At 43.6% G+C, this 19,951-nt stretch overlaps 1 protein-coding gene across 4 annotated transcripts in view; it reads left to right on the forward strand.

Annotated features, from left to right (window-relative positions):
* LOC106565428 (natural resistance-associated macrophage protein 2) overlaps positions 1-19,951 on the forward strand; it is a 51,331-nt gene that overhangs the window by 13,332 nt on the left and 18,048 nt on the right. For 3 of the 4 annotated variants that reach the window (XM_045691598.2, XM_014132551.3, XM_014132553.3), the window contains exons 2-9: positions 2,175-2,276; positions 13,510-13,664; positions 14,340-14,459; positions 14,707-14,826; positions 14,992-15,098; positions 18,744-18,814; positions 18,934-19,001; positions 19,164-19,319. In XM_045691598.2, the coding sequence (XP_045547554.1) occupies positions 2,246-2,276; positions 13,510-13,664; positions 14,340-14,459; positions 14,707-14,826; positions 14,992-15,098; positions 18,744-18,814; positions 18,934-19,001; positions 19,164-19,319 (828 nt within the window). In that variant the 5' untranslated portion in view covers positions 2,175-2,245. Of the gene's footprint in view, positions 1-2,159; positions 2,277-13,509; positions 13,665-14,339; positions 14,460-14,706; positions 14,827-14,991; positions 15,099-18,743; positions 18,815-18,933; positions 19,002-19,163; positions 19,320-19,951 lie in introns of all 4 variants that reach the window. The other variant, XM_014132552.3, reaches the window with a different exon arrangement.

Consider the following 19,951-nt stretch of genomic DNA (forward strand, 5'->3'; position numbering starts at 1 on the left):
GTCAGAATGCACTCCCAGGACTGCTACTTCAATAACAAATGTTGGTTTGGTCCAAAATAATCCATCGTTATATCCAAATAGCGGCGTTTTGTTCGTGCGTTCTAGACACTATCCGAAGTGTAAATAAGGGTTACGAGCATGGCGCAATTCGTGACAAAAGATGTATAAATATTCCATTACCGTAATTCGAAGCATGTCAACCGCTGTTTAAAATCAATTTTTATGCCATTTTTCTCGTAGAAAAGCGATAATATTCCGACCGGGAATCTGCATTTAGGTAAACAGAGGAAAGAAAACAAAGCATGGGGTCGACGCGGGCACGAGCCTGAGTCTCACAGTACTGTAACCAGCCACTACACAAACGCGCTACTTTGTTTCAACCAGAGCCTGCAAAGCCACGATTCAGCTTTTTGCCGCCTTCTGAGAGACCATGTGAGCCGTAGGAAGTGTCACGTAACAGCAGAGATCCTTTGTAATGGATAGAGATGGCAAAGAAGGCCAAGAAATGGCCAGACAGAGTACTCCCTGTTTGGAATCTTCTCAGGTTTTGGCCTGCCAAATGAGTTCTGTTATACTCACAGACACCATTCAAACAGTTTTAGAAACTTTGGAGTGTTTTCTATCCAAAGCTAATAATTATATGCATATTCTAGTTTCTGGGCAGGAGTAATAATCAGATTAAATCGGGTACGTTTTTTTATCCGGCTGTGAAAATACTGCCCCCTATCCATAACAGGTTAACAAGAATTTTGTGGAGTGGTCAACAACAAAAAAATTCCCATGGAAAGTTTCCACCTCTGAATATTCCACAAAATGTGCAGCCCTAGTCAAGTGCCAGTTTCTTCACAATCACCCAGCACTTGTTGGGACTATTCAAGGAGAGTTGGGTTGAAGCGTTGGGTTGCGATTAGGACAAAGTGAATTGCTTTCCTGGAGGACTGGCTTGGTTTGTGAGGATGTCCACACAATCTATTGGTGTTCTACCCAAAGTTGCAATGAAAATGTTGTGATCTATTTAAACACAAGAGACCAGCAAAATTGATTTAAGAGTGTGGTGGTATAGCAGGAACAGTGTCATCTAGTGATCAGAATTTGGTACTTTCCCACTACTTTATGGTAAATAATGCAAACGTCGATGACCTAATTTCTCGGAACATGCGAAAAATTAAATATAAAATCACCAGATTCACAGGGAATACATTACATGGGACTGTATGTAGAAGCAATACTCCAAGCCACAGCTTCTTACTACTAAAATCAAGAACTGATACTGTGTAGGCCTACAGGTTTTTAGTGTGGGATTGGCGTGAGGGGTCTGAGTGGCTTTTGGCTCCCCCCCTCGATTTGGTCCAAATCGGATATATTTATTTAATATTATCTGAATCCTCTAAATTTAAAATGGGCAATTTGGCTGCAATGAATTAGCTTAATTTCTCAAGATTCAAATTCTATTTCGGCAAAATCTTTCATGAGTGTTAATCGTGTCTGAGATGGTGGTTGTCAAAAACCTCTCATGCTTTTTGAGGTGGAATGACCCAAGGGTCTTCTGATATCTCTTGTATGGGCATTTGTAAAGCTGTACTGTGTAAATGAGGTCAGGAGGTTTTTGACTTCACATTGAGGGAAGTACTGAATAAGATGTATTCTAACCACGGTGACCATATTGAGGTCAATTCAAGGCTTTTGTTATGTTCTCACTATTAGGTTAATATGAGTGAAGTGGTCATGTGCATTTCTTGCCGAGTCATTTTTGCTGTTGCAGAACTAGTTACTCAGCATCAATATCAGTTGTCTCCTGTCATGGCTTATCGATAGGTTTAGGAGTGCTTATTTCCCATTGTAATGAAAAATGTGGAGGTTATTTTTGTTTAGTTTAGCCTAACTCCTCAAATCCTCAATAATTTTCTATAGCGTGCCTGCTCTTCTCAGGCAAAGCTGTATTAAGCGGAGAAATGGTGGAAGGAAATGGAACTCTAACTGTTCACAAACATTGATCCTTCTGTGATTTAGTGGCTGACTAGAGTGAATGATACCCACAATGACCAGAGTTGAATTGATCAGGATTTTAAGACTAGATCGTTTTTAAAACTGTAAATAAGAGTGATACTGGTCTCTGCAGTGTTTGTATTGTTTTTCTTAATAATTTGTTTTAATTTCAGTTGTCTGTTTTCCAGACAGAGCTCCAGTCCCTGCGTTTACAGAGCTCCCACTCCCCTCGGCCCCCTTTTAACTCCACCCCACCCTGATGAAGACAGCACGGGAAGCAGACCTGGAAGGTAACTTATGATAACAGAAGCACGACACACTCCACCACACTCACTCCTACGCCGTACTGTGATCAGTTCAGCACACATGGTGCACTATAGGCCCTATGCCTGCGTACACAATACATTGTAGAATTGTTTTATTAAATCTCAGTTATTGTTAACATTTTGGTCCAAGACCTTTTTCAAGACAATGTGAGATTCACACATTGTTCTAGAATGTAGAAATGTTTTTACAAAAACGTCCTGCACGACAACGAGAAGCTTGGTAGTGGGAGTGATAACTCTCTTCTAAAGTGTACACAATAGATTAACTTACAGTGCCTTCAGAAAGTGTTCACCCCACTTTACTTTTTCCACATTTTGTTGTTACAGCCTGAATTTAAAATTTATTACATTTTGATTTGTTTTGTCACTGGCCTACACACAATACGCCATAATGTCAAAGTCGAAAAGCTCAAATGTCTTTGAGTCAAGTATTCAACCCTATTTGTTATGGCAAGCCTAAATAAGTTCAGGAGTAGACATTTGCTAAACAAGTCACATATTAAGTTGCATGGACTCTGTGTTCAATAATAGTGTTTAACATGATTTTTGAATGACTATGTCATCTATACTCTACACATACATTTATCTGTAAGGTCCCTCAGCTGAGCAGATTCAAACACAGATTCAACCACAAACAAACACCAGGGAAGATTTCCAATGCCTTGCAAAGAAGGGCACCAATTGGTAGATGGGTAAAAAAAGAGGCAGACATTGAATATCCCTTTGAGCATGGTGACGTTATTAATTACACTTTGGATGGTGTATCATTACACCCAGTCACTACAAAGATACAGGCGTCCTTCCTAACACAGTTGCCAGACTACAGTTTGCAACTGTACATGGGGACAAAGATCATACTTTTTGGAGAAATGTCCTCTGGTCTGATGGAACAAAAATAGAACTGTTTGGCCATAATGACCATTGTTATGTTTGGAGGAAAAAGGGGGGTGCTTGCAAGCCGAAGAACACCATCCCAACCGTGAAGCACGGGGGTGGAAGCATCATGTTGTGGGGGTGCTTTGCTGCAGGAGGGACTGGTGCACTTCACAAAATAGATGGCATCATGAGGCAGGAAAAGTATGGATATATTGAAGCAACATCTCAAGACATCAGTCAGGAAGTTAAAGCTTGGTCGCAAATGGGTCTTCCAAATGGACAATGACCCCAAGCATACTTCCAAAGTTGTGGCAAAATGTATTTTAAGGACAACAAAGTAAAGGTATTGGAGTGGCCATCACAAAGCCCTGACCTCAATCCTATAGAACATTTGTCGGCAGAAATGAAAAAGTGTGTGCGAGCAAGGAGGCCTACAAACCTGACTTAGTTACATGGGCCAGAATTCACTTAACTTGTTGTGGGAAGCTTGTGGAAGGCTACCCGAAACGTTTGGCCCAAGTTAAACAATTTAAAGGCAATGCTACCAAATACTAATTGAGTGTATGTAAACTTCTGATCCACTGGGAATGTGATGAAAGAAATAAAAGCTGAAATAAATCATTCTCTCTACTATTATTCTGACATTTCACATTCTTAAAATAAAGTGGTGATCCTAACTGACCTAAAACAGGGATTTTTTTACTCTGATTAAATGTCAGGAATTGTGAAAAACGGAGTTTAAATGTATTTGGCTAAGGTGTATGTAAGCTTCCCTCTTCAGCTGTAAATAACTCTAAATTAAGCATATAAGACTACCTGTTTCTTTGTTAACCGCTCAACACAGAATAGCTGCATGTGTTCCTTCCCTCAAATCGTTTGGAGAAAATATATTTCTATTTCATTCAGCTATGTTTAATTGTATTCAGAATACTATAAAATAATGCCACAGAATTCTAAGACAATCTTGTCTGCTAAATGACCTAGTGTAGCCCACAGCCATGTGGCATAGCCAGATCAGGCCCTAATGTAAGGACAACTCAGAGTATGCTATTATGTTCTTCTGAAATATACTACATTTTCTTCATATCATGTTTCTTTAGACCTCTAAAATAAATAATGGATTTATTGTGATGGTGTAGGCTATATTACATGGATTTATTATACTTTTAAATATGTAGATGTTCCAAAGGTCTGCATCAGTGGCTTGTAGGCTATGCGTGGAAGCCAGGAGATGCTAAATATGTTTATGTTAATTCATGCTAAATTACCGTGAGACTGGCAGTTATTTGCTTGACAATCACCTGCTCACAGAATGTCATGACCCCTTTTCAAATCAAATCCAATTTTATTTGTCAGATGCGTCGTAACAACAGTTGTGGACTAGCAGGGAAATGCGTACTTACGGGCCCGTCTCAATGCAGAGAGGAAGAAAAGATAAATAATGGTAAAGTAAGATACGTAATAAATAATACACAATTAGTAACGTTAACTTTGATATATACAGTGCCTTTGGAAAGTATTCAGAGCCCTTGACTTTTTCCACATTTTGTTAGCTTACAGCCTTATTCTAAAATGGATTACATTGTTTTTTCCCCTCCGCAATCTACATACAATACCCCATCATGACAAATTGAAAACAGGCTTTTAGAATGTTTTTGCTAATTTATTAAAAATAAAAAATAACTTATTTACATAAGTATTCAGACCCTTTGCTATAAGACTCGAAATTGAGTTCAGGTGCATCATGTTTCTATTGATCATCCTTGAGATGTTTCTACAACTTGATTGGAGTATTATTTTTTTATATTTTTTTATTTAACTAGGCAAGTCCGTTAAGGACAAATTCTTATTTACAATGACGGCCTAGCAAAAGGCAAAAGGCCTCCTGCAGGGATGGGGGCTGGGATTAAAAATAAATGAAATAAAATATAGGACAAAACACACATCACAAGAGAGACAACACTACATAAAGAGAGACCTAAGACGACAACATGTCATGTGTTGCTGCCATGCTAACACAGCATGGTAGCAACACAACATGACAACAACATGGTAACAACATGGCAGCAGCACAACATGGTAGCAGTACAAAACTGAGTACAAACATTGGGCACTGACAACAGCACAAAGGGCAAGAAGGTAGAGGAGACAATACATCACGCAAAGCAGCCACAACTGTCGGTATGAGTGTCCATGATTGAGTCTTTGACTGAAGAGATTGAGATAAAACTGTCCAGTTTGAGTGTTTGTTGCAGCTCGTTCCAGTCGCTAGCTGCAGCGAACTGAAAAGACGAGCGACCCAGGGATATGTGTGCTTTGGGGACCTTTAACAGAATGTGACTGGCAGAACAGGTTTTGTATGTGGAGGATGAGGGCTGCAGTAGATATCTCAGATAGGGAGGAGCGAGGCCTAAGAAGGTTTTATAAATAAGCAACAACCAGTGGGTCTTGCGACAGGTATACAGAGATGACCAGTTTACGGAGGAGTATAGAGCGCAGTGATGTGTCCTATAAGGAGCATTGGTAGCAAATCTGATGACCGAATGGTAAAGAACATCTAGCTGCTAGAGAGCACCCTTACCTGCCGATCTATAAATTACGTCTCCATAATCTAGCATGGGTTGGATGGTCATCTGAATCGGGGTGTGTTTGGCAGCTGAGGTGAAAGAGGAGCGATTACGATAGAGGAAATCAAGTCTAGCTTTAACCTTAGCCTGCAGCTTTGATATGTGCTGAGAGAAGGACAGTGTACCGTCTAGCCATACTCCCAAGTACTTGTATGAGGTGACTACCTCAAGCTCTAAACCCTCAGCGGTAGTAATCACACCTGTGGAGTACACCTGTGTGGTAAATTTAATTGATTGGACATGGTTTGGAAAGGCACACACCTGTCCATATAAGGTCCCACAGTTGACAGTGCATGTCAGAGCAAAAACCAAGCCATGAGGTCGAAGGAATTGTCCTTAGAGCTGCGAGACAGGATCGTGTCTGGGGAAGGGTACCAACAAATGTATGCAGCTTTGAAGGTCCCCAAGAACACAGTGGCCTCCATCATTCTTAAATGGAAGAAGTTTGGAACCACCAAGACTCTTCCTAGAGTTGGCCGCCTGGCCAAACTGAGCAGTCGGGTGAGAAGGGCCTTGGTCAGGGCGGTGACCAAGAACCCGATGGTCACTCTGACAGAGCTCCGGAGTTCCTCTGTGGAGATGGGAAAACATTCCAGAAGTACAACCATCTCTAAAGCACTCCACCAATCAGGCCTTTATGGTAGAGTGGCCAGACGGCAGCAACTCCTCAGTAAAAGGCATATGACAGCCCGCTCGGAGTTGAACCAAGATTGAACTCTGGCCTGAATGCCAAGAGTCACATCTGGAGGAAACATGGCTACGGTGAAGCATTGTAGTGGCAGTATCATAATGTGGGGATGTTTTTCAGCGGCAGGGACTGGGAGGCTAGTCAGGATTGAGGGAAAAATGAACAAAGCAAAGTCGAGAGAGATCCTTGACAAAAACCTGCGTCACAGCGCTCAGGACCTCCAGACTGGGCATCAAGGTTCACCTTCCAACAGGACAATGACTCTAAGCACACAGCCAAGACAATGCAGGAGTGGTTTTGGGACAAGTCTCTGAATGTCCTTGAGTGGCCCGGACTTGAACCTGATCAAACATCTCTGGAGAGACCTGAAAGCAGCTGTGCTGCAACGCTCCCCATCCAACCTGACAGAGCTTGAGAGGATCTGCAGAATGGAATGGGGAATGGTAGCAGAGAGAACAGTCTGGGTGGCAGGAGTATTAGACCATTTTTAGGGCCTTCCTCTTACACCGCCTGGTCTAGAGGTCCTGGATGGCAGGGAGCTCGGCCCCAGCGATGTACTGGGCCGTACGCACTACCACCTGTAGCGCCTCGCACTCGGATACCAAGCAATTGCTATACCAAGCTGTGATGCAGCCAGTCAAGATGCTCTCAGTGGTGCAGCTGTAAAACGTTGAGGATCTGATGACCCATTCCAAGTCTTTTAAGCCACCTGAGGGGAAAGAAGCATTGTCGTGCCCTATTAACGACTGTGTTGGTGTGTTTAGACCATGTAGTTCATTAGTGATGTAGACACCGAGGAACTTGAAGCACTATGGGGGGGCATGCTCAGCCCTCTGTTTCCTGTAGTCCACAATCAGCTCATTTGTCTTGCTGGTTGTTGTCCTGGCATAGAGTATGTGAGCGGAGTTAAGAGGTTGCACCCATCTATTTTTGACTACCTAGACCTACCATTTGGTTTTGAAGTATTGAAACCAAACCATATGATTTGAATGATGAGTATTTTATTAAACAACATGGAAAGGTGACTAAGAGGAGCTCATCTCAAATAGGCTACATGTCGTATTAAACAGCATATAAACACTAAGTAGGTCAGTAGCCAGACACGTAGCCTAAAAAAAATGAATTATTTAGACTATATTAGCCTATTTCAATTATTTCAAGGCTATAGCCTACAAAGAAATTAATTGTGAAGCATTTGTTGGTGCGACACACTAGGCTGGTGGTAACATTAAGCGCTCAGCATTTAAACAACATTTTGTTGTATTAAATCATTATAGTCTATAAATTGTGCATATAGGCTATGACTTCTAATTAAATGGGCTCCCGAGTAGCGCAGCGGTCTAAGGTTCTGCATCTCAGTGCTAGAGGCGTCACTACCGACCCTGGTTCGAGTCCAGGCTGTATCACAACCGGCCGTGATTGGGAGTCCCATAGGGTAGCGCACAATTTGCCCAGCACCGTCCGGGTTAGGGTTTGGCCGGTGTAGGCCGTCAATGTAAATAAGAATTTGATGTTAAATAAAGGTAAAATAATAAAACAATGAAACGAAAAATGTGTTGTTAGGCTTAGTCTACAGTGCCTTTTGAATTCACTTTTAGAAACACGAGTTTGGCCAGAGTCTGTAGCTTCAAGCTCATGCGATGTTGCCTGGAGAGCTGGCCAGCCACTGAGAATACTGTGGTGGTTAATTTCTGTATTACCAAATGAGGAGAAACAAACTTCACACACCAGTCAGAGTTATACTTAAACTACATCTTTAATAATAAGAGCTTTGCAATAGCATTGACTTTCAACGATTCCCTATTTCTAATGAACCGTTGAGAGTGACAACACAAAAGTACAAAGATCTTTTATAGCCAAGATACACCCCTCTCAACCTACATGACGAACAACAGATACATAGAATGGTCACAAGGTTAAGATTTGTATGAAAGATATCTATAATACATAGCAGACAGCATCTGCTATGTCAACAGTTTTCATTGGAAAACTGGAACCGTCTCTTCCTGGTACGGTATAGAACAGAAACATTAGCTCATCCAATGGCATAACTCAATTGTCAACTCTAGATACCCCCATCTCAAGTAAAACCCCTTCTTGACCCCACTCCTGGATAAGCTCACTGAGGGGAGTGAGTCTCTAGGTCATACACTATCCCAGGATAAGTGCAACATCAGAGAGGACATACAATGGTTCCATACACTGCCATACACCTCCCCCCAATGCCAAAGGAGGGTGTGACTTGCGCACAGACATTGTGGAGACAAGTAATTGGTTCCCCATTAATCACGCCATCCCTTCACGCGGATTAAGGATAGGTAAAGACAAATTCACATATGAAGACAATGTTCTATCCTGTCCTCTTCTGCATAGCACCAGAGACATGTAAAAGACAAGCCTGACCTCTCCCCTCTCTGGGCCCCAAGTGACTGAGCCCCAGCTGAGGGAAGAAGTGCAACTGCCAACATCAGAGTCCAAAGGGTACATTCTAATAACAAGTATATCACATAAGCATATTATGCAGATAAGACATCTTAATTATCTATGTTACCCAACTAATTCTGATTCATCCGCCACAATACCCTTTCTCCACGCTTGCAGAGCCAATAGGGATGCTTAACACCCTTCGTGCCACTCTTGCCAGACTGGCCAGGGATGCAGAGTTAAAACCAAAAAAATCTCTAAGGTAAGCCTAAAGGCTTTTAGGCATAATAGCAATATCAAAACAGAAAGTTCCTTGAAAGAGGTCATATGTCAGGCCTATTGGGCCAAAATCAATGATGGCGTTGTGTGTGTGTGTATGTGTGTGTGTGTGTGTGTGTGTGTGTGTGTGTGTGAATTGATAATAGAACGAAAATGAACTTAATTTTTAAGAGATTAGATTTTTCATTTATAAATAGTTTGCTACAATGACTCACTTAGCTAGCTACCAACCCCGTTCCTTTCTGTTAGCATGTGCATGTAGTACACTATCAAGCTTTCAGGATACGTGTCTTTTCAGATTCCAAAATGATTCTTTGGTTGTGGACACTACATCACCGCTCTTACTCTCGTTCCTCCTCATATTTGTAAGCACCTTTTGTGTTTAATCAGTTTCTTTATGAAAATATATAGCGAATTCCATGACAGTAGCTAAAGCAATGGGCTTATAGCAGCACCCAAGTAGCCTACAAATGCATGCTGGGCCAGGCGTGCCCTGAACTCGCGAAGTAAGCGGTACTGGAGCAAAATTGTTGCGGGCGAGAAGGCAGATGCTCTAGCCTTTGGGGAAACTCGCTCTGCGCTCCAGTCAAATTAGGCGCTCTCTGCTCCTCCCTCCGCTCATGTTCTCTGTCCTGGCATCACACTGCCAAGTCTTTGACCTCCCTATAGGCTGTCTCAACGTCGTCGGTGATCAGGCCTACCAATAAATTTTTATTCTTATCACGTGTCGTGAACAGTTGTTTGATCAGTCTGTTAATATTTTAACTTTTACGGAAATGCGTGTATAGCATTGAAGTACTATTCTTTGTTTACGGAGCGGTCTTCTGGTCAGGCTCCGTAGACGGGCGCACCGCTCCCGAGCATACTACTCGCCAATGTCCAGTCTCTTGACAACAATGTAGACGAAATCCGAGCAAGGGTTGCCTTCCAGAGAGACATCAGAGACTGTAACGTTCTTTGTTTCACGGAAACATGGCTCACTCGAGACACGCTATCGGAGTCGGTACAGCCACCTAGTTTCTTCACGCATCGCGCCGACAGAAACAAGCATCTCTCTGGTAAGAAGAAGAGTGGGGGTGTATGCCTTATGATTAACGAGGCGTGGTGTGATCATAGCAACATACAGGAACTCAAGTCCTTTTGATCACCTGACTTAGAATTCCTCACAATCAAATGCCGACCGCATTATCTACCAAGAGAATTCTCTTCTATCGTAGGCACAGTCATGTATATTCCCCCCCAAGCAGACACATCGACGGCCCTGAACGAACTTCATTTGACTCTATGTAAACTGGAAACCACATATCCTGAGGCTGCATTTATTGTAGCTGGGGATTTTAACAAGGCTAATCTGAAAACAAGGCTCCCTAAATTTTATCAGCATATCGATTGCGTGGCCCGGGCTGGCAAAACCCTGGATCATTGTTATTCTAACTTCCGCTATGCATATAAGGCCCTTCCCCGCCCTCCTTTCGGAAAAGCTGACCACGACTCCATTTTGTTCCTCCCGGCCTATAGACAGAAACTTAAACAGGAAGCACCCGTGCTCAGGTCTGTTCAACACTGGTCCGACCAATCGGATTCCACGCTTCAAGGTTGCTTCGATCACGTGGACTGGGATATGTTCTGCGTAGCGTTGAACAACGACATTGATGAATACGCTGATTCGGTGAGCGAGTTTATTAGCAAGTGCATCGGTGATGTTGTACCCACAGTGTCTATTAAAACATTCCCCAACCAAAAACCGTGGATTAATGGCAGCATTTGCGCAAAACTGAAAGCACGAACCACTGCTTTTAATCAGGGCAAGGTGACCGGAAACATGACCGAATATAAACAGTGTAGCTATTGCCTCCGCAAGGCAATCAAACAAGCTAATCATCAGTATAGAGACAAAGTAGAGTCGCAATTCAACGGCTTAGACACGAGAGGTATGTGGCAGGGTCTACAGTCAATCACGGACTACAAAAGAAAAACCAGGCCCGTTGCGGACCACAATGTCTTGCTCCCAGACAAACTAAACAACTTCTTTGCTCACTTTGAGGACAATACTGTGCCACTGACACGGCATGCTAACAAAACCTGCGGGCTCTCCTTCACTGCAGCCAACGTGAGTAAAACATTTAAACGTGTTAACCCTCGCAAGGCTGCAGGCCCAGAAGGCATCCCCAGCCATGGCCTCAGAGCATCCGCAGATCAGCTGGCTGGTGTGTTTACGGACATATTCAATCAATCCTAATCCCAGTCTGCTGTTCCCACATGCTTCAAGAGGGCCACCATTGTTCCTGTTCCCAAGAAAGCTAAGGTAACTGAGCTAAATGACTACCGCCCTGTAGCACTCACTTCCGTCATCATGAAGTGCTTTGAGAGACTAGTCAAGGACCATATCACCTCCACCCTACCTGACATCCTAGACCCAGTCCAATTTGCTTACCGCCCCAATAGGTCCACAGACGACGCAATTGCAATCACACTGCCCTAACCCATCTGGACAAGAGGAATACCTATGTAAGAATGCTGTTCATTGACTACAGCTCAGCATTTAACACCATTGTACCCTCCAAACTCGTCATTAAGCTCGAGACCCTGGGTCTCAACCCTGCCCTGTGCAACTGAGTTCTGGACTTTCTGACGTGCCGCCCCCAGGTGGTGAAGGGTAGGTAACATCTCCACCCCGTTGATCCTTAACACTGGGGCCCCACAAGGGTGCGTTCTCAGCCCTCTCCTGTGCTCCCTGTTCACCCATGACTGCGTGGCCATGCACGCCTCCAACTCAATCATAAAGTTTGCAGACGACACTACAGTGGTAGGTTTGATTACCAACAACGACGAGACGGCCTACAGGGAGGAGGTGAGGGCCCTCGGAGTGTGGTGTCACGAAAATAACCTCACACTGAATGTCAACAAAACAAAGGAGATGATCGTGGACTTCAGGAAACAGCAGAGGGAGCAGCCCCCTATCCACATCGACGGGACAGTAGTGGAGAGGGTGGAAAGTTTTAAGTTCCTCGGCGTACACATCACGGACAAACTGAAATGGTCCACCCACACAGACAGCGTGGTGAAGAAGGCGCAGCAGCATAAGGCTCACTACCGTAAGGCTCTCCAGAGGGTGGTGCGGTCTGCACAACGCATCACCGGGGGCAAACTACCTGTCCTCCAGGACACCTACACCACCTGATGTCACAGGAAGGCCAAAAAGATCATCAAGGACAACAACCACCCGAGCCACTGCCTGTTCACCCCGCTATCATCCAGAAGGCGAGGTCAGTACAGGTGCATCAAAGCGGGGACTGAGAGACTGAAAAACAGCTTCTATCTCAAGGCCATCAGACTGTTAAACAACCATCACTAACATTGAGTGGCTGCTGCTAACATACTGACTCAACTCTAGCCACTTTAATAATGGAAAAAGTGATGTAATAAATGTATCACTAGCCACTTTAAACAATGCCACTTTATATAATGTTTACATACCCTACATTACTCATATGTATATACTGTACTCTATACCATCTACTGCATCTTGCTTATGCTGTTCGGCCATCACTCATTCATATATTTTTATGTACATATTCTTATTCATTCCTTTACACTTGTATGTATAAGGTAGTTGTTGTGAAATTGTTAGGTTAGATTACTTGTTGGATATTGCTGCATGGTCGGAGCTAGAAGCACAAGCTTTTCGCTACACTCGCATTAACATCTGCTAACCATGTGTATGTGACAAATACAATTTGATTTGATGTATAATTAGGCCTAGATATAGCCTAAAAATGTCTTAAGAGAAAAAGGTGTCCTCAGTCGCCTTGCATTAACCTATTGTTGACATTATATCTACTTTACTTTTTAACCTGAAATGTTTAAAATTGTGTCAAAACAAGTTTGTGGGCCCTTCCTGAAGACTCAGTTGGTTTCAGAATATTGATTGACACACTTTTTACACATGACTTTGATGTACCGGGCTATATGTGGCACTTTCTTGTTGAAAATGGCAAATGCTGCCTTCTAGGCATTTATGACTTTAATGACAGAAGTGATTGTGGAGAATGAAAGTAGAGCTTTCAATCTGTTGACTGTGGCAAGGTTTCCAGTGAATGTCTGCTTTTATCTGGTGTTGTATAGAACAGATGGCTTGTCATGGGAATAGTGTGGGTAGAATAGAATCTCTCTTCATATTGTTTAGGGTCATATACTCACAATTGTTGTTTTCATGTCAACAGAATGAAGTATAGGCAACATGTTGCTGTTGTGGAAATTGTTGAGGGACATTTTTGTCTTTTCCCCCCTCTCCTTTCTTCAGAGGAGTCTTTACAGGAGAATGGGGTTATCAAGACCACCCAGGACCAGCACAGCTCCATCTCTCCGCCAGCCTCAACAGTGTCTGGGGTCCCGGACGATGAGCCCTTCTCTACATACTTTGAGGAGAAGGTGCCAATTCCAGAGGATGTCACCCAGGTACTGAAGCCATTATATGGCGTATGACCTCACAGGGATTATTAACACAGAGCCTATGACCCCCAGGATCTATGACATCACAAGGAGTACTCTGGTGCTTTCAAGACAACTCAGAACCTCAGAGTTAAATATGTGCATATGTTTTTTTGCGTAGAGCTATCAATTGGTTGATTCTGATACTTTCCAAGTAGGAAACTCAAACATTCGACTTGGAAATATAAAGATGAGCTCTATTTCCAAGTCGAAAGTTTCTGAGTTGTTTTGAACGCGGCATTAACTCAGAGCCCATGGCATCAAAGGGCTTTCATGAGGACTATGACTTCAAAGTTATTGAGTCATAGAGCCTATGGAATCACAAGAGTTATTATAACCTCACCAGGTATAACATCACAATGATTATTGAGTCATAGAGCCTATGACATCACAGGGATTATTGTTATCTCTGTCTGACATCATAGAGATTATTATTACCTCAGTCAGTGACATCACAGGGCCTATGACCTCAGAGCCTATTACATGAAGTTTATGACCTGTATAAAGTTTAATACATGAAGTTGCTTTGTCTATAGAATAGTTTAGGATTTATGAATCATCCTAACATCAATGACAGATAATACTTCATGCTAAGATTTATTTTCAGGCGTTAATTGTGCTATTCGTGATTATCTCGTTCAGATGTTCAGTTTCCGTAAACTCTGGGCCTTTACGGGACCTGGTTTCTTGATGAGCATCGCCTATCTGGACCCAGGGAACATCGAGTCTGATCTACAGTCTGGAGCCAAAGCTGGCTTTAAGGTGAACACAGACACAACATCCGCCATGGGTGACCTTCACTCTCTAGCGGCAGGGGTACTATGCTCAAAAACTATGGCAAAAATGATTTCATCTGCAAAGTTCTATCTCTGTTTGACAGTGAAGTTGTATTTTATTCCATTCAATTCTATAATCAGCATACCTTATTCCCTCTGGTCGTTTTGCTCTTGGTTATTTCTTTCATTGACTCATTTAATCCCATGCTTCATCACCATTCTCCCTCTTTCAGCTCCTGTGGGTATTGTTAGGAGCCACCATCATCGGCCTCCTCTTGCAGAGGTTGGCTGCACGCCTGGGGGTTGTCACAGGGATGCACCTAGCAGAGGTCTGCAACCGCCAGTACCCTACTGTGAGTATCCCTCCCTCGCCTTACACACACACACACTCCAGTTCTTCATACACACTCTGGTATAATACCATATAAAAGGGTTTTGTTTAATGTAATTGAATGTGGTTGATGTGTGTGTTATATTCAGTCTGGTTATTCACACCTCCATCCCCTTTTCACTCCCAGGTTCCTCGTATTATCCTGTGGCTGATGGTGGAGCTGGCCATCATTGGCTCAGACATGCAGGAGGTCATTGGCTGTGCCATTGCCTTCAACCTCCTCTCTGTTGGCAGGTAGCTACAGTACCACCAGCCAGCGCCCAACTAGACTATAGTTTACTACACTAAGAATCAAATCAAATTTTATTTGTCACATGCTTCGTAAATACATGTAGACTAACAGTGAAATGCTTACTTACGGGACCTTCCCAACAATGCAGAGAGACAAACATATATAAATAGTAGAACAAATAGAAAAAAGTGACACAAGGAGTTTGCTATATACACAAGGTACCAGTACTGGATCGATATGCAGGGGTACGAGGTAATTGAGGTAGATATGTATAGGTAGGGATAAAGTGACTAGTCAACGGGATAGATAATAAACAGTAACAGCAGCATATGTGATGAGTCAAAAGAGATTAGTGCAAAAAGGGTCAATGCCGATATTCTGGGTAGCTATTAGTAAACGTTTGAACTATTTAGCAGTCTTCTAGCTTGGGGGTAGAACTTGTTCAGGGTCCTGTTGGTTTCAGACCAGGTGCATCGGTACAACTTGCCATGCAGTAGCAGAGAGAACAGTCTGACTTGGGTGGCAGGAGTATTAGACAATTTTTAGGGCCTTCCTCTGACACCGCTTGGTCTAGAGGTTCTGGATGGCAGGGAGCTCGGCCCAAGTGATATACTGGGCCGTATGCACTACCCTCTGTAGCGTCTTGCGGTCGGATGCCAAACAGTTGACATACCAAGTCGTGATGCAGCCAGTCAAGATACTCTCAATGGTGCAGTTGTCGAACCTTTTGAGGATTTCAGGGCCCATGCCAAATCCTTTCAGCCTCCTGAGGGGGAAGAAGGGTTTTTGTGCCCTCTACACTAGTTGTAAATGAGAACTTGTTCTCAACTAGCCTACCTGGTTAAATAAAGGTGGGGGGAAAAAATATATATATATTGTGTTGATGTTTGTGGCCCATGATAGTTCCTTAGTGATGTGGACACCAAGGAACTTGAAGCTCCCGACCTGTTCCACAACAGCCCAGTGGATGGGGGCGTGCTCGGCCCTCCGTTTCCTGTAGTCCACGATCAGCACCTCTGTCTTGCTGACGTTGAGGGAGACGTTTTTGTCCTGGCACCACACTGCCAGGTTTCTGACCTCCCTGTAGGCTGTCTCATCGTCGTCGGTGATCAGGCCTACCACCGTTGTCATCGGCAAACTTAATGATGGCGTTTCAGTCGTGCGCCATGCAGTCATCGGTGAACAGGGAGTACGAAGGGGACTAAGCACTAACCCCTACGGGGCCCCTGTGTTGAGGGTCAGCGTGGCGGATGTGTTGTTGCCTACCCTCAGTACCTGGGGGCGGCTCATCAAGAAGTCCAGGATCCAGTTGCAGAGGGAGGTGTTTGATCCCAGGGTCCTTAGCTTAGTGATGAGCTTGGAGGGCACAATGGTGTTGAATACTGAGTTGTAGTCAATGAACAGCATTCTCACATAGGTATTCCTTTTATCCAGGTGTGAAAGGGCAGTGTGGAGTGCTATAGAGATTGTGTTATCTGTTGGGGTGGTATGTGAATTGGAGTGGGTCCAGGGTGTCTGGGATGATGATGTTGATGTGAGTCATGATCAGCCTTTCAAAGCATTTCAGAGATGTGAGTGCTACGGGGCAATAGCCATTTAAACAGGTTACCTTGGTGTTCTTGGGCACAGGGACTATGGTGGTCTGCTTGAAACATGTAGGTATTACAGACTGGGTCAGGAAGATGTTGAAAATGTCAGTGAAGACACCAGCTGGTCAGTGCATGCTCTGAGTACTCGTCCTGGTGATGCTTCTGGCCCTGTGGCCTTGTGAATGTTAACCTGTTTAAAGGTCTTACTCAGATCGGCTACGGAGAGCATGATCACACAGTCGTCCGGAACAGATGGTGCTCTCATGCATAGTTGAGTGTTGCTAGCTTCGAAGCGCGCATAGTTAGTATTTAGCTCGTCTGGTAGGCTCGCGTCACTGGACAGCTCGCGGCTGGGTTTCCCTTTGTCAGTGCATTCGGAAAGTATTCAGACCCCTTGACTTTTTCCACAATTTGTTATGTTACAGCCTTATTCTGAAATGGATTAAATAAAATGTCCTCGTCAATCTACACACAATACCCCATAATGACAAAGCCAAAACAGGTTTTTAGATATTTTTGCACATTTATAAAAAACAGAAATACCTTACTTACATAAGCATTCAGACCCTTTGCTATGAGACTCAAAATTGAGCTCGGGTGCATCCTGTTTCCATTGATCATCCTTGAAATGTTTCTACAATTTGATTGGATTCCGCCTGTGGTAAATTCAATTGATTGAACATGATTTGGAAAGGCACACATCTGTCTATATAAGACAGGATTGTGTCGAGGCACAGATCTGGGGAAGGGTACCAAAAAATGTCTGCAGCATTGAAGGTACCCAAGAACTCAGTGGCCTCCATCATTCTTACATGGAAGAGGTTTGGAACCACCAAGACTCTTCCTAGAGCTGGCCAGCCAGCCAAACTGAGCAATCGGAGGAGAAGGGCCTTGGTCAGGGAGGTGACCAAGAACCCGATGGTCACTCTGACAGAGCTCCAGAGTTTCTCTGTGGAGATGGGTGAACCTTCCAGAAGAACAACCATCTCTGTAGCACCACCAATCAGACCTTTATGGTAGAGTGGCCAGACGGAAGCCACTCCTCAGTAAAAGGCACATGACAGCCCGCATGGAGTTTGCCAAAAGGGAGCTAAAGGACTCTCAGACCATGATAAACAAGATTCTCTGTTCTGATGAAACCAAGATTGAACTCTTTGGCCTGAACGCCAAGCATCACGTCTGGAGGAAACCTGGCACCATCCCTACGCTTAAGCGTGGTGGTGGCAGCAGCATCATGGTTTTGGGATGTTTTTCAGCGGCAGGGAGACTAGTCAGGATCGTGGGAAAGATGAACGGAGCAAAGTACACAGAGATCTTTGATGAAAACCTTCTCCAGAGCACTCAGGACCTCGGACTGGGGTGAAGGTTCACCTTCCAACAGGTCAACAACCCTAAGCACACAGCCAGGACAATGCAGGAGTGGCTTCAGAATAAGTCTCTGAATGTCCTTGAGTGGCCCAGCCAGAGCCCGGACTTGAACCTGATCGACCATCTCTGGAGAGACCTGAAAATAGTTGTGCAGCTATGCTCACCATCCAACCTGACAGAGCTTGAGAGGATCTGTAGAGACGAATGGGAGAAACTCCCCAAATACAGGTGTGCCAAGCTTGTAGCATCATACCCAAGAAGACTCGGGGCTGTAATCGCTGCCAAAGGTTCTTCAACAAAGTACTGAGTGAAGGGTCTGAATACTTATGTAAATGTTAGATTTCAGTTTTAGATTTTTAATGCATTTGCAAAAAATTCTAAAAAACTGTTTTTGCTTTGTCATTATGGGGTATTGTGTATAGATTGATGAGGGGGAAAAAATTATTTAATCCATTTTAGAATAAGGCTGAAACGTATTTTTTTGGGGGGTAAAAGTCAAAAGGTCTGAATGCACTGTATAATGACCTTTGTTCAAAAGTAGTGCACAATATAGGGAATAGGGTGCCTCTGATCAAAAGTGGAGATGCAGACATGCAGTAACTTTTGGGATGTAGACATAGGCATAAAACTGCCGCTCTAGAGGTCAATGTATTGGGCTCAAACTAACATTTGTTGTTTGCCATCTACCAGGATTCCACTTTGGGGAGGTGTCCTTATCACAATCATTGACACCTTTGTGTTCCTCTTTCTAGATAAATATGGTGAGTGTTTCTTTGACGCATACCAAGATGTGTATGTGATTTAATGGTCCTTGGGTAGAGGTGTGTATCAATTTCTGTATGGGTGTGTTTCAATGTGATTTTCAACTTTTGTTTTTTAGGCCTGAGAAAACTTGAAGCCTTCTTTGGGTTTCTCATCACAATCATGGCTGTAAGCTTTGGGTATGAGGTAAGAACAAGTTTTTCCCTGTATTGATCATTAACACTTTCCAACTTCTCCCATAGACCTGGCAGCTGGTTTGATAATATATAGCGTAGCTTTGATAGAATTTGTTAGGTTTTTGTTTCTACGTGTGTGTATCTGACTGTCGTTTCTTGTATGTGCCTGTAGTATGTGATGGTGCGTCCGGACCAGGGGGAGCTGCTGAAGGGGATGTTTCTGCCGTACTGTGAGGGCTGTGGTCCTGCCCAGATGGAGCAGGCTGTGGGCATCGTAGGAGCCGTCATCATGCCCCACAACATCTACCTGCACTCAGCTCTCGTCAAGGTAGGTCTCTTGCGTTATGACATGGTACAGGGGAGTCAAAGATCTGCTTTGACATAGTATGGACCCTCAGTTCCTTGAGGAGTTGCACCATTGAGAGCATCTTGACTGGCTGCATCACCGCTTGGTATTGCAACTGTGGCATCCGACCGCAAGGCGCTACAGAGGGTGCATACGGCCCATAGTGTGAGACTTTCACTGACATCGTACAGGGGAGCTAAATGCCTTTACTGTGACAGTACAGTTTAGTCAAATAAGTAATTGGGACATAGTACAAGGAATCAGACCTTCACTATGACTTAAGACCAAACAAGGGCCAACCGAAATTTGACTTCCGCTTTTAACCCAACCCCTCCAAAAGACACACATACATGCATGTCGGCTTACATAAGGGTCTTTCTATGGGGCCAATGTGTGACATTGGCCCCATAGAATCAACATTTGAAATGCTTTGAAACGTAAATAAAAAAGATTTTAATGCAGTTTCACATGTGTACTTAGAGGAATGAATATATGCAAATTGACCCATAACGCCACCTATACAATGACATAGGTCTAGGACTATACATCCTTTAAGCAGGGTTCATACAGACATTGATAGGTCAAATTCAAGGACTTTTTCAAATACTTAATTG

Source organism: Salmo salar, chromosome 12 (genome assembly GCF_965601325.2).
Source record: "Salmo salar chromosome 12, fSalSal1, whole genome shotgun sequence".
Taxonomy (NCBI): domain Eukaryota; kingdom Metazoa; phylum Chordata; class Actinopteri; order Salmoniformes; family Salmonidae; genus Salmo; species Salmo salar.